The 13631-nt window shown below is 45.1% G+C and overlaps 1 protein-coding gene across 4 annotated transcripts in view; it reads left to right on the forward strand.

Moving 5' to 3' along the window:
• The window catches only part of LOC146834561 (vitellogenin-1-like), a 977187-nt gene that overhangs the window by 492044 nt on the left and 471512 nt on the right, over positions 1-13631 (forward strand). For all 4 annotated transcript variants that reach the window (XM_085601961.1, XM_085601964.1, XM_085601963.1 and 1 more), the window contains one exon: positions 5047-5266. In XM_085601961.1, the coding sequence (XP_085458087.1) occupies positions 5047-5266 (220 nt within the window). The remainder of the gene's footprint in view (positions 1-5046; positions 5267-13631) is intronic.

Consider the following 13631-nt stretch of genomic DNA (forward strand, 5'->3'; position numbering starts at 1 on the left):
AAAGCTGATAATAAAACCTCTGGCTGCTGCTTTATAGGCATCCCAGACAACGTGGTTAGGCATAATGGGAGTGTCGTTAATGTTGAAAAATTCTGTGGTAAAGTCTACAAAGGAGGCGGAGAATTTGGGGTCAAGGAGTAAAGTGTTGTTAAAGCGCCATCTCTTTGGTCCAGTGGACTTGGGTAAAATGTCAATGTTTATCAAAACAGGGGCGTGGTCAGAAAATAAGATGGGGCCTATGTCAGCATGGGTGAGGGATTGGGAGATATGATGGGAGAGGAAAATATAGTCAATACGGGACTGGGAGTGATGGGTCGGGGAGTAGAAGGTGAATTCTTTAGAGGTGGGGTTGCAGAGACGCCAGGAATCAATGAGTTTATGCTGGGATATCGCTTGAGTAAAAAGCTTGTGGGACTTGTTGGGGATAAAAGGTGCCTTGGAGTTCCTGTCTAAAAAAGGATCAAAGGGTAGGTTACAATCACCTGCTAAAATAAAATTATCATCAATATATTCAGTGATGCGGGAGGCCAATGCGCGCCAGAAGACCTGATCACCTCCAGTAGGAGCATAAATGTTAAGGAGGGAGAGAGGTACGCCTTTTGAGGAGAGTTTGACATACAACCATCTACCATCAGGATCTGATTCAGAAGCCAAGAGCAAATGGGTAAGAGACTTGCGGACTAGTACAACCACACCGTTTCTCTTACCATCACCCGGAGATGAAAATACAGCCCCCACCCAACCTCTCTTAAGTTTAGCAGCTTCAGCATCAGATAGATGGGTTTCTTGTAAAAAGGCAATGTCTGCATTTAATTTGGCTAAATGAGAGAGGATTTTTTGTCTCTTGATAGGAGAATGCAGACCTCTAACATTCCAGGAAACAATTCGAACTGACATTAAAGACTAATCAAAAAATGGACCAATTGGAGAGTAGGACAGCAAGGAAATGCCTCACAGCGGACAAGAGCATAAGAGGAAAAGAGAGTGAGATGAGAACTGACGCGAAAAGACAAGGGTAGAAGAAAAAGTGAGAAAGGAACCAGTGAAGCCATAAAAATAGGAGAGAGCCAAGAAAGCAGAAAGAAAGTGAAGAAGATACAACAATACTCAAAGATAATGGTAGGTAAGGGCCAAGGGGAAATAGAATAGGTAAAGGGAGATGAATACAAGCAAGAAAGCCAATGCACAATGGGGAGAAGAAAAAATGAAGAAAGAAAGATAAGGGAGAAGCACGAAAAATGCAATGACACCAGTAAATCTGAAAACAACGAGGGAAAAGGCACAATAAGAAAATATAAAACAAAGAAAAACATGATAAATGAGGAATGAAGAGTACTTACGAGGGGTAGCACGGGAAAAATACAATCAGGAACTGGGAATAAGCGGAAACACACATGGAGATGAGGGGAGGGAGGTAGGGCCAACTGGGAGAGGCAGGGCATTCGGGGTGAGAGAGACGTCCAACCAGGGATAACAGAACGGAACGCAAAACAGTGATCTGTGAAGGGAGAAAGAGAACATAGTTAGAAACTCGAATACACGTTGATAAAGAACAAACATATGACCAACTGAAGAGCCCGATTAACACTATCAGACGATAAAATGAAAGGCATAATCTTGACGAAAGGTCATACAGTCTGAAGAACCTGTGAAAGAAAATGAAAGCATTAAAGCAGGACAAATTAGAGAATCAAGCTGCAACTGCAAGAATAAGTCATGGTGGGTGGGAAGAGGGACCGGCTATCTCCATGTCGGGTTGACCGCAGGAGTTCAGGAAGCTTCGAAGACGGGCAGGATCCTCATATGTCGTAGTCTTGTTATTATAAGTGACCTTAAAAAGGCAAGGATGAAAAAGCCCATATCTGGCACCAATGGAGCGTAGGTCAGGCCTCATGTCCAGGAAGGCCTTGCGACGATTTGCAGTGGTCCTGGCATAATCTTGTGCAAAGAACAAGGTGGAGCCTGACCAAGTGAGGCGAGGAGAGGCTTTGGCGGCCAAGAGGACTTTCAACAAGTCTGTGTACTCTAGAAAGTACATTATTACACCTCTAGGCTTCATTGATGCGGAAGGAGAGGAGGAAGCTCGACCAAGTCTGTGGGCACGCTGGATATTCAGTGAGGTGTCATCAGGTAGGTGGAGAAGCTTCGGGAGAAAGGATTTGAAAAAGCTGATGGGATCATTCCCCTCACAGCCCTCCACCAGGCCGTAAAGGCGAAGATTGTTGCGCCTGTTACGATTTTCGAGGTCCTCCACCTGCTTCTGAAGAAATGAAATCTGCGTGTGCATGTGGGAAACCTTGGACGCGGATTCCTGAAGAGAGGAGACGTCACGCTCCACCAACGATACTCTTTCGTTCATCGAGGCCCAGTTATCAGTGAGAATCTGCAGCTTAGCATTCGTCTCCTCCATGTAAGGGCGCAGGGCCCGTATCTCTTCGAGGATTAGCTCCATTGAGATGGGCGAGGAGGACTTAGGAGGCGAAGGCGGGTCTTTCTTTAACCTCTTAGAGTTCACTTTTGCCGAAGGCTGTGAGGTGATGTCCGCAGTCGATGTCATTTCAGTTGAAGGTAGAGACTGAGAGGCTTCCAAGTGGGCCAGTGCCGTGAATAGTTTGGAGTTCTTAATGTAACTACGTTTTTGAGTCTGACTAGAGCAATGCGCCATCAGCACGCCAATGGAGCGCGCAGTCAAAAAAGAAGAAAAAATATCTTATTGCCCAACTGAAAAGGAGCAGGGAGCAAATTAATAAGGAAAGGAAAATGCCAGGCCACAAAGTTGGAGTCAAAGGTGTTGGAGACTGGAAGCATAAGATGGCCGCCGTATATGAGGAAAGTTGAAAATTCCAGTCAGCAGAAAAAGGCAGCGGAAATAATCATGTTGAGGAGAAAAAAGAAAGTCACCTTAGAGTGCAGAATGTCCACAACTGTGCTTCAGGAGGTGCTGGGGTCAGTAGTTAAGCATGAGGCGTCCAGGGGATCCATGCGCGGCAAAGCGCACTGCTGAGGCAATCACGGGCGAAAATAAACAAGATGGCGGCCGCGGCCGCTGACGAGCCGCGACCGAAAATAAAATGGGTTGTAAAACCCAAAATAACTGTGCCTCAGCGCCAGAAAAGGGTTAAAAATGATCTTGGCATGTTCCGACAGGAGAGGCTGCCCTTCGTTGGTGGAAACTGAGGCGCGAACCGCCAGTAAACCCTGGTGTGAACGGAGCTCCTAGCCGAACGCCGCCATCTCCTTCGGGCGCCAAGCCACGCCCCCCACTGTTGAGCAATTTGATTATCTGGGTACCTGGTTTTCAGAGAACTTGCAGTGGGGAAGTGACGTACGTTAGGCAACTATAGTCCTGAGACAGATGACTGTGCAGTCTTAAAGTTTAGACACAAGGCAGTTGCCAGAAGCATCAGCGTCATCCTGCAAATGTATAAACAAAAGGCAGTGGCAGCAGCACTCTACGGGACAGAGCTTTGGAGGTATTTGAATACTCGCCCACTGCAATTGGCTGAGAGCAACCTTTTAAGAGCATTGCTGAGGTTGGGGATGGCTACCCCCGTACTAGCCCTTTATGCAGAGCTTTGCTTTACCCTAATATCTGAAGTAGCAGACTTCAGGCCAGTACTCTATTGGTTAAGGTTGGCTAGAAACCCTAAGGCAGCAACTTGCCTGAGAACCCTAGAAGAAGACTCCTCCAGTGGTGGCTGTGGGGGGAGCTTATTGTCATCACATATACAGAATGTTTTAAGAGAGCTGCAGTTGGAGACCTTGTGGGCGGATCTCTGTAGAGTTAGACAGGACACTGCGGATTTGATCAAAGACCGATATTATGAATGTATGTTGATGAGGACGCACCTTGTGTAGAGGCCAAGATCAATCTCATGTAAGTATTTGAAAACTTTTTATGGTCCTCTCTGTACTGGTTACCTGGATTTGATATATCCTGAGCCCAAGCGAACGCTATATGTAAAAAATTAACTAAGTATTTTACCCACCAGGGATTATTTAATCCCCACGCATAGGCTCATGGCTGGGTTTGATTGCTGTCACTGCAGCTTTGGAGGGATAGATAACTTAATTCAGTTTCCAACTCTACGGGGCTCAAATGTCAAAGTGGCACTGGCGCTCTGTGCTCCGCAGGTTGATATGCATGTGCATAACACCCTAGTGTCATATTTATGGGCCGCATGGCCTTGTCTGAGAGAGCCGCCCACCACGCAGACCCCTCCTTTCCTACTACATGGTCTCAGGTCAATTGCACTAGACACAGAGTTGCAAATTGTGTCTGAATTGTATTATATAGTCTTTGTATACTTTGTTGCAAATATTCATTAATACAAACATGTTTTACACGCATGAAATATCTGGTTGTGTTTATAGGAATGAAATGCAACAGAAATGAATGTATTACATTTTCCACTGTATCTTGTGCAAGGCCTGACGTTTCGAGTTTTTCCGACTCCACAGTGTTGCATATATGGGCTAGGTGGCCTTTCCCTGAAACCTATCTGCTATGCCCGATCCCAACCAAACTAGAACATTTCTGTGGCACTTCCTCTTCTTTTATGCGGTTTTATGTGTATTTTATCATGTGCCGTGCCATAAATTACTGACCGAACTGTACAATTCTCCAAACCTGCCTTGCTCTTGCACCTCAAACCATTGCAGCTTGCACTGATGAACAGGTTGGTTGCTCGTTGGGAATTGAATATGGTCCCTAATTCATTATGCTGCAACACCTAGCTAATTGCATTGCATATGCACTTTAATATAATCTCGTCTGTATTGATGAATTAGATGGTTGTATTTATTGGAATTGATTGCATTTACTAATGTTGTTTAGTTGATCACATTGTATATTTTAATGATCTAGTTTTATTTTTTTTCTTTCTGTTTTCTTTTTACTGTTTTTAACTATTGTAAGGCTTATAGCTGAAACAATAAATAAGTACATGAAATTAAATGAATCAGTAAGCAATTTTCGGCGTATGATCGGCAAGCTCTAGAAAATGAATATTTTTACATTTCTGAAGTGCTCCTCTTATTCACCAGGGAAGCTTTCCTTCAGAATTTCTTTCTAAAGAAAATTCCTATTCAGCAGAAGAGCCATTGCACCACCCTGCTCCAGCTGCAGATTCCAGATGTGCAGAAGCACGCCAATTTGGGTTTGAAGTGTGCCTGGAGAAGCAGTCTGCAAATGCAGGATTCATCAAAAACTCTCTGCTCTATTTCCTGATAGGAGATCATACTGCTAAAGTGTCTTTCAAACCAGGTAAACATTCAACCATGCAGGTAAACAAACTAATCCCAGGCAGCACGAGATGCCAGTGATTACTATCCATCTGTATTAAACACCTGACCGCCTTGGTAAAACTCTCATTGTACAAAGCACACACGTGCATGCACCCTCGCACACACACCAAAAATTGTTCTCAGTATCTTAAAAAAATCATTAACATCAATACCGAATAAAAACAGCAAGTACTATATGAGATTACACACTGTTAAATAGGCGGTTTGTTTTGAAATTAATATCAAACCATTTTAATGTGAATTTTGTATTCCACAATGTATGCAGGGGAATTCAAAGGTGTGTGGAGACACTGGAGGAGGCAGGTCACTATTTGTGTATTTAAATTTGTAAGCAGATGTTGAATTATGGTGCCTCCTTTATTGTGGCGCGGGACGCTACTTCATTTCGGGGGCACTACAACTCTGCTTTGCCTGCAAGGACCCTGGGTGCCCTGTCCCAGGGTGCCCTAGCCGTCTTTGCCCTTGTGTTGCGGGAGAGGCACCAGCAACGCCTTTGTAGCACTATCTCCTTTACTGCAGCGAGGCATGTGCGCGGGCAATGCCCGGACCAGGGGTGGACCAATCCTGCACCCATCAGCAACAGGAAGAGGCAGGGACACCCTCCTTGCTTTGGCTGAGGGGACACCCACCCATTCCCTCTGGAACTTGGATGGAGTCTGCCTAGTGAGGTTTGTGGAATATTGACTTTCCTTAAGGGTCCCTGCTTAGCTGATATTTTTTATATTGGTTAGTTTCTTGGATTTATACTTCGTTCACCTAAGCCATAGGGGCTATTGCTTTACAAGAAAAGGGTTCCAATGTCTAGTGTAGTAACATACATTACTGAGCCTGATTTTAGGTCTATCTGTGTTTATCTTCTTAGGTTACTTAAATGGAGAAGGAAAGCAGCCATGCAAAACCTGGGGATCTACAATAAACTACTTCTCGGGTGCCATGGGGGGAGATGGAAAAACAAATTATAAGCATAGAAGAGACTTTATTAACCTGCACCGAGGGCGTGACAGGACATGTAATGCAGGTAAATGCCGTAATTCCAAACTTGGCTCCAGATAAAACTCCCATTGCAATGGCGGCAACTGAATCAAACACGGGTGAAATTGGTCCTGTATTTATTTAATTATTCGCCCCTGATTCTCAACCACCCTCAAAACGTTCTAGGTCCTTGCGTTCCTGTCCTGGCTCCTGCCCAATACGTCCTAAATCATCAGATGGGAAGATGGTCAGGTAACTACTACCAAACTTAAACACTCTCATAAATTGGTCACAACCAAATCTATAACCAGAACGCCCACTGAACAAGGCATCTTTGGAGGACTTTAAATCATTATATACTATGGTACAATCTCTGGAAGCCTTTGTAATGATCACTCTGAGGACACTCATTGACAGATTAAAGCACGTTGAAAGTCTTACTTCTACTTGCTTAGATTTGCTGAAGACGACACACGCACAGCCTGCCAGACACATACCATTGGATGTTAACAGGGGTACACCCCAGACATTCAATGCAGACCACAGACCTGACACAAAGTTTCAAGATCTATCCCAGATATTACCATTTGCTGAAGGATCATCTAGCGTTTTACCCAATAACACCTCTGTACATTTCACTGGGGGCACTCCTACCCTCTTGTGCCCGCAAACTCACCATTGCACTGAAATACGTGGTCACAGTACCTGCAAAACTTCTTCACTTCCGCCACCTCGCATCTTCGCCACAAGGGAACCTTCCACTAATGCATCAGCTAAATTATTAAATTCCTTGGATTTACCCCCCACAGGCACCCTATGTGGTAATATTGGCTAGTGTCCCAGTTCGAACAATGACAGAAATTGAAACATGGGTTTCACCAAGAAATAAATTCTTAAATTGGCTAAGCAGCAAGGTAGGGCTAGGAGAGGGCCTTTTTGCAGATATAAAGATGGTGAGAACAGTAAAATGGGTTAGAGGGGTCGAAAAATACTTCAAGGAGACTATTTTGTCTTGTCTTTCAAGCCACCAGGCCTGGCTGAAATCCCCTTGCACCAAGATTGCGTTGCAGTTTTACCACTAGGCTATTTCTATCAACCTACGAACACAAGAAAAGTCTACAGACAACTGGCGCTTGCTAATTTTGGCTGTTCCAGTGTACCACAATATGCTATTCTGACTTAAGATGGCTTTCATAGGTTGTCTGCAGTTAATGGAGTAGATTGACGTATGGGCACCACAATAACCTATTCTGATTTATAATCGCTTTAATAGGTTGTCATCAGTTAATAGAGTAGATTGACATATGGCCCCCCTTCGACCACTGAGACCAGTGGTAAAGACACTTTGGAACTTATTGGCTACAGCATTGATGCCCCAGAAGGCACGGAGGTGTTTTGGTATTCTCTTCCTCCTTTGACCTCTTCGAACATCCATAATCCAGATATAATTTAAAATCAAGATGGCTGCACCTCGGAATTATTTGACCACACCACTCTGGGGGTTTTATTCTGGAATGTAGCAGGTCTGCATAATAAATACAATACTGTAGAAGGGCTGGACTTTGTCTCTAAATTCCAAATCTTCAGCCTTCAGGAGACTTGGGCCGTTGACCCGATTCACGTTAATAGCAATAAAACTTACCATGTCCCAACTGTTGTATCGAATTCTTGCAGCGTTAAAGGGGGCTTAAGCATCTATGTATCAAACTATGTGACCTCTACCAATGTAATCATGGTGGCAACTAAAGTATACTACCAGATTATTACTGTTGAAATTTCATCACTAAACTTGTTAGCATTAGTTAACTTCTATAACAATGCATTTATGATGGATATAATGTTTGCCCTCCAACAACTTGACAATGACTTTGCCTTACTATGTAATGGTAATTCAAAGGAATAGGTAATATTGTTGGGGAGAGATTTTAATATCCATCTGCGCCCCTTGCCATCTAAAAAAATATGTGGTCTGATGTGTTCTGACAAAAGTGATATATCTCATTTCTCGCACAATTTCTATGCTGACACACTAAATGAGCTACTTTTTAAATATTATTTAGCTATTGGTAATGAACTAGGTAACTCGCCTGTTCTATTTACTTGCACTTTTAATGGTAGTGGGGAGAACAGCGTGATAGACTGTGTTTTCTAATCAATACGCAACATTGGTTACAAAATTTACCACACATCGTACCTTGATAAGTGACCATTTCCCCTACAGTGTGGAAATGAACATCAATCTTTTTAACAATCAGAACGAAGGACATAGGCCCATAGTTCTTGACAATATTGAAATTGCTTTTTTAAACGATTTTGCATTGCGTTGGTCTGAGGTAGACCCCAACAAATCTTTAGAACGGTTAATCATTACACAGAGCGGACCCTTTGGGATGTGCTTAGATGATACAGCAGGGGCAAAAGAAGTAATTGATGGATTTGTGACAATAACGAAAGCAATCAAGGAATGGATAACAGTCCATCGGAAGCGACGATTGTAGGAGAGTAGGATCTGCACTTATGTTGCCCCCACTTTTTTCTGATGTTAACACTGGTTTCTGGCTATAGTCTGGCTGGGTCCCTGCTTATCAGGGCCCCAGTCTCTCTGCTCTCTAAACAACTTTGAGTGCATAATAGATGCACTAGTGATTGGATACTGTGGTACCTTATGAGCTCCTAGTATATGGTACCTTAGGTACCAAGGGCATAGGTACTTCACAGGCCTACCAAGGGCTGAAGCATGTATTATTCCACCCCTGGGAAGCAGACTAAATCTGACACCACAGGCCTGCTACTGCAGCCTGGGTGAGGTAGTCTTAGCACTCCTCACTGAGGTATAGGTTCCTATATCTCACCATACAAACACATATAAACCTATCAGCCACCCCTAAGGCAGGCCCTATCAATCCTGAGGGCAGGGTGCTTGGTTTACAATGTGATGGGGTGCCTCTGCATGAGCAGGACCCCTCTGCAGCTGGCAGAGTGTAGTGTTCTTACTTAATGATTCTAAGCGTTTATGTCAAGATAAGAATGTCAGCTGCTGTGGGGGTGTTCCTTTACAGATTGTTTTGCTAGTAGAATGTTATGGATTAAAGCTGTTGTCAGTTGTTCTGGCTTGGTTGGAGGATGAGGTCTCAGGATTACTTCCTACATTAAAGAGCCCTCAAGCAATCTACCGTTTCCTGCCTCTTTCATCCATCATCCACACCACACAGAGTCTATTCTCTGTGGCTGTTTGTGGATGCTGTTAAACCATATACTCTTAAGTGCATTATAACCTACCGGTAAATGCTAACTTTGGAAGGACTGCATCAAAACATGTTGTGTTTGGTGTCAAACAACTTGGAATCATACCCCCACACCAGCAACTGGTGTGGGAGTATGATCCCACCCTTCTAGAGAGGACGACATGTACCCACTGTGAAAACACGGTAGAAATCTGAAAGAGCCCTGGCATCACAAAATGGATGCCACCAGCACAGACACTGGACTGCCCTCCTGCTGCTGACTGAAACTTGCAGTGGAGGAGGCCCAACAATAGGCATCCTGTCACCACCTTCCAGACAGGATTTAGTGTATTGGGGCTGGGTGGGTGCACTCCTAGAGTGCTTTGAAGTCCTGCACTGTGGGAGCAGTAGGCTCCTCTGTGCGTATGCCAGCTCAAACCAGTTCAGGGGCTACCTGTCCCTGCTCTGGCGGGAAACTGGACAAAGGGAAGTGGGTGTAACCACCCCCTACCCTGACCCTCCCAGAGGAGTGGTCATAAAGCTAGTCCCTCCCTTTCTTTTAGTATAAGATAGGGAATCCATGCCATTGCAAACTAGATATCCCTGGATGACGCTTTACAAGAAGAATCCTGGCCCTTCGACGTTCCACTACCTTTGGAAGATGGAAGAATCTCCCTTGGAGTCAAGGAGTGACTCCCCTGCTTGTCAGGCACCAAAAACTCTAATCAACAGTCACAAACTTTCCTGCTCACGCTGGAGTCCGAAGGCCCTGCAGCCCCAGAAGTGGATTTCCTGACTTTTTGACAGTCATTGTGAGGCCCCAGCAGAGCTGAGGCAAGTGAACCCCACGAGTGACGAGGAACAGCAATACCCGGGTACCATGCACTATTGTTGAGTGCAACCCCTTCACAACATTGTACGAACTTGTGCATTGGACTATTTGTGGCACAAGCCTCCAGCAGGTTGCGCACCGAAAATCAGAGGTCTACCCCATCCTGAGTGACCGTGGGTTCCTGTAAAGCATTTCCTCTCGAGGCATCTTTGCGATCCCTTGCCCATTGGCTTGTGGGTCCCCCGAAGACTTTCTGATCAAACCAAAGGGCTCCTCTGGTTGCTCCAGGCTTTTCCTCACTTACCCTCACTGGGTAAGTCCCTCAGATCTTGCTGGTCTGCACCATTGACTTAATTCATTTTCCACGAGACTTGCTGTTGACAAGGATTGTTGGTTCCAATCCGGTTGCCAATGCCTCAGTAAGCTGCAGACATTACGGGACACTCCAAATCCAGCTGCTGGTCATCCTTGATGCCTCCTGGTCCTCGTGAGCGAAGAGTCAAAACACCCTTGATCACCTGAAATCACCCGACTTCCGTGGGCATCCATCATCCTGGTACCGGTTCACTGGCAAGTGACTGTGAACACTGTCCCTTCTGCTTTTCAGGTCATCTTCATCCTGAATCCAGCATTGGATTCCACCGGACACTTCTTCAGTCTTCGCAAGCAGTAAATCTTCTCTGGCTTCCATAGAAAACAGTGACGCGACCCGACACCAAAAGACACATATGCACCCCTGGGTGAGGTAACTCGTGCACTCCAGTGCCCTAGTGTGTGTTGGTCCTTGAATTACTTACCTTGTAAGTGGCTTGCATGTAGACTTCCTCGAAGTACCCTAAAACTTTAAAAATCCAGCCGCGACTTGCTCCATTGAAATCAATAGGGAACCCGTGGCTGTGTTCTCACACTGTACGCGTCTCCCGTGGGTCTTTTACTTACCTGCCTTGGGTGGATTAGTGAAGCCCCAGCGATTCTACAGGCCCTAGGCCTTGTTCCCTTGCAAGTCGACTTTCCTAAACCTCTTTTTTAGTATATGGTCTGGTACGCCCCTTGGGCCCCAGCCATATTTGTGCTTAACTTACTGTTTAATGTTGATATTTGAATTAACCCTGGGCGCAGTTCACAAAGTAGCGCTACGCGTAGCTACGCAAAGTGCACTTCGCACTACGCGAGCTACGCGTAGCACTTCGCGAACTGCGTAGTACCCTGTTCGCACTGTGCAAGATGCCGTTTTCAATGATTGCACAGTGCGGACAAGCATCCGGCACTGTGCAATCATTGAAAACGGCATCTTGCACAGTGCGAGCTGTAGTTTTCTGCCGCTCGAGTAGATTTTTACTCGAGCTGCAGCTTTCTCAACGCGGACTGGTAGTTTCTCATCGCGAGAGGTCGCGAGCATACGTGACCACTTGCAATGAGAAACCTGACCTCCCGGCGTTGAGAATCTCGCCGGGAGGTTTATTTTCCACGCTCGCGATCGCCAACTTGATGTTGGTGATCGCGAACGAGGAAAAATTCTCGCCGGGATGTCATTTTGCTTGCTCGCGGTCACCAACTTGGCATTGCGGACCGCGAGCAAGCAAAAAATGACCGCTGCACTACGCAACGCTATGCTACGCGTGTTTCCACTGTGCTACGTGCAATTCGCGTAGTGCGAAGGAGCGCAAACTTCGCAAACTACGCGAGCGTAGCGTAGCGCTTTGCCCAGGCTTAATTTGAATGTGTTCCTGACTTCTAATCTCATAAAGAGATTAGTAGAGTGTGTCTAGAAATAAATACATATATATTTGATATATATACCTGTGTGGTGTCCTTTCATTTGGTAATTTAAGAGATTATAAGGTAAAACAAGCTGCTTTACATTCCTCAGAGACTTAGCCTGAAGGCTGCTCTCCACAGCTACCACTAGGATAGCTTTCTTTAAAAGGTTGTCTTAAACCTATCTACCATAAGAGTTGAATTGGACTGGTGCAAGGTGGCCATTATAACTAGTGACCAGCATATGCCAGGCCAACTTCTCACATTGGTGGGCAGCGTGTGGGATTCCAGCTTACTATTGTTTTACCAGAAAATCTCTATTTGAATTACTAACTGAAAACCACTAAAGGTACTCAAGGTACATATAAAAGTCAAGCTTAGTATCAATAAGTTCTACTGAACTTAGAGTTGTTTGTGAAGGGAGAGCACACTCTTGCTACAGCTCAAGTTAGGATCAGTAGGCCACACTCTAGTGTAGGTAGTGCAACACTGCATAACACTAGAATGTCCTCAAGGGATGGAGCCAGTGGGTCCACCCAGCCTCAGTATAAGGACATGACCTTATTTGACCTGAAGGCCATGTGTGTTGCAAGACACCTGAAGCTAGGACAGAGTCCCTCCACACTAGGCCTGATAGATCTGCTGACAGCAGATGATCTGAGGTTGGCTCTAGGAGCTAACAGATCTGAATCAGGGAGTGGGCCAATTACAGTGTCTGGGTCAGATAATGAAAATCAAGATGACCAGGACTCTGTGATTGAAGGGCCAGATCCAGAAGGGTCTGAACAGAACAGAGGCAATTCTCCCTAAGAGAACTGACAGAGTCGAAGATAGGGTTAGGTCCCCTTCAAGGGAATCTGCCACTCATATCACTCTGGAAGAGAATCTGTTCATCAGAGGAGCTCATACTTTACTAGAAGAGAGACCTACACTGAAAGAATGTACAAACTGCTACAGTATGAGGAAGCAAGATTTGCACTTAAGGCCAAGCAGTTGGCATTAGATAAAGAAGTCTTGGAGATCCAGAGAGCTTCTAGGAAAGAGGGGTTAGAAAACCCTGGTGGCAGCAACAGTGTCCCTAGAATCAGAGATTATATCCCAGACCATAGGAACCTGTCCAAGGTTGTTCCTCCCTACCAGAGTGGGGATGATGTCCACAAGTGGATAACTGCTATGGATAGAGCCTGTAAAGTTCAACAGGTCCCCCAGAAACAGTGGGCAGCAATCTTGTGGCTCTCCTTTTCAGATAAAGGTAGAGACAAGCTCCTCACTGTTAGAGAAGAGGATGCTGATGATTATGATGTCCTGAAAAGTGCATTAATAGATGGGTTTGGCTTAACCACGGAACAGTACAGGTTGAAGTTCAGAGACACCCAAAAAGCACAGAATCAGGATTGGACAGACTTTGTAGATTGTGCAACCAAGGCTCTGGAGGGTTGGCTGGTTGGTAGTAGGGTTACTGATTTTAAGGGATTGTATAATCTTATGATGAGAGAACAGATCCTTAATAATTGCCAAAACCAGTTGTTGCATCAGTA

This window comes from Triturus cristatus, chromosome 4_2, assembly GCF_964204655.1.
Source record: "Triturus cristatus chromosome 4_2, aTriCri1.1, whole genome shotgun sequence".
NCBI lineage: Eukaryota > Metazoa > Chordata > Amphibia > Caudata > Salamandridae > Triturus > Triturus cristatus.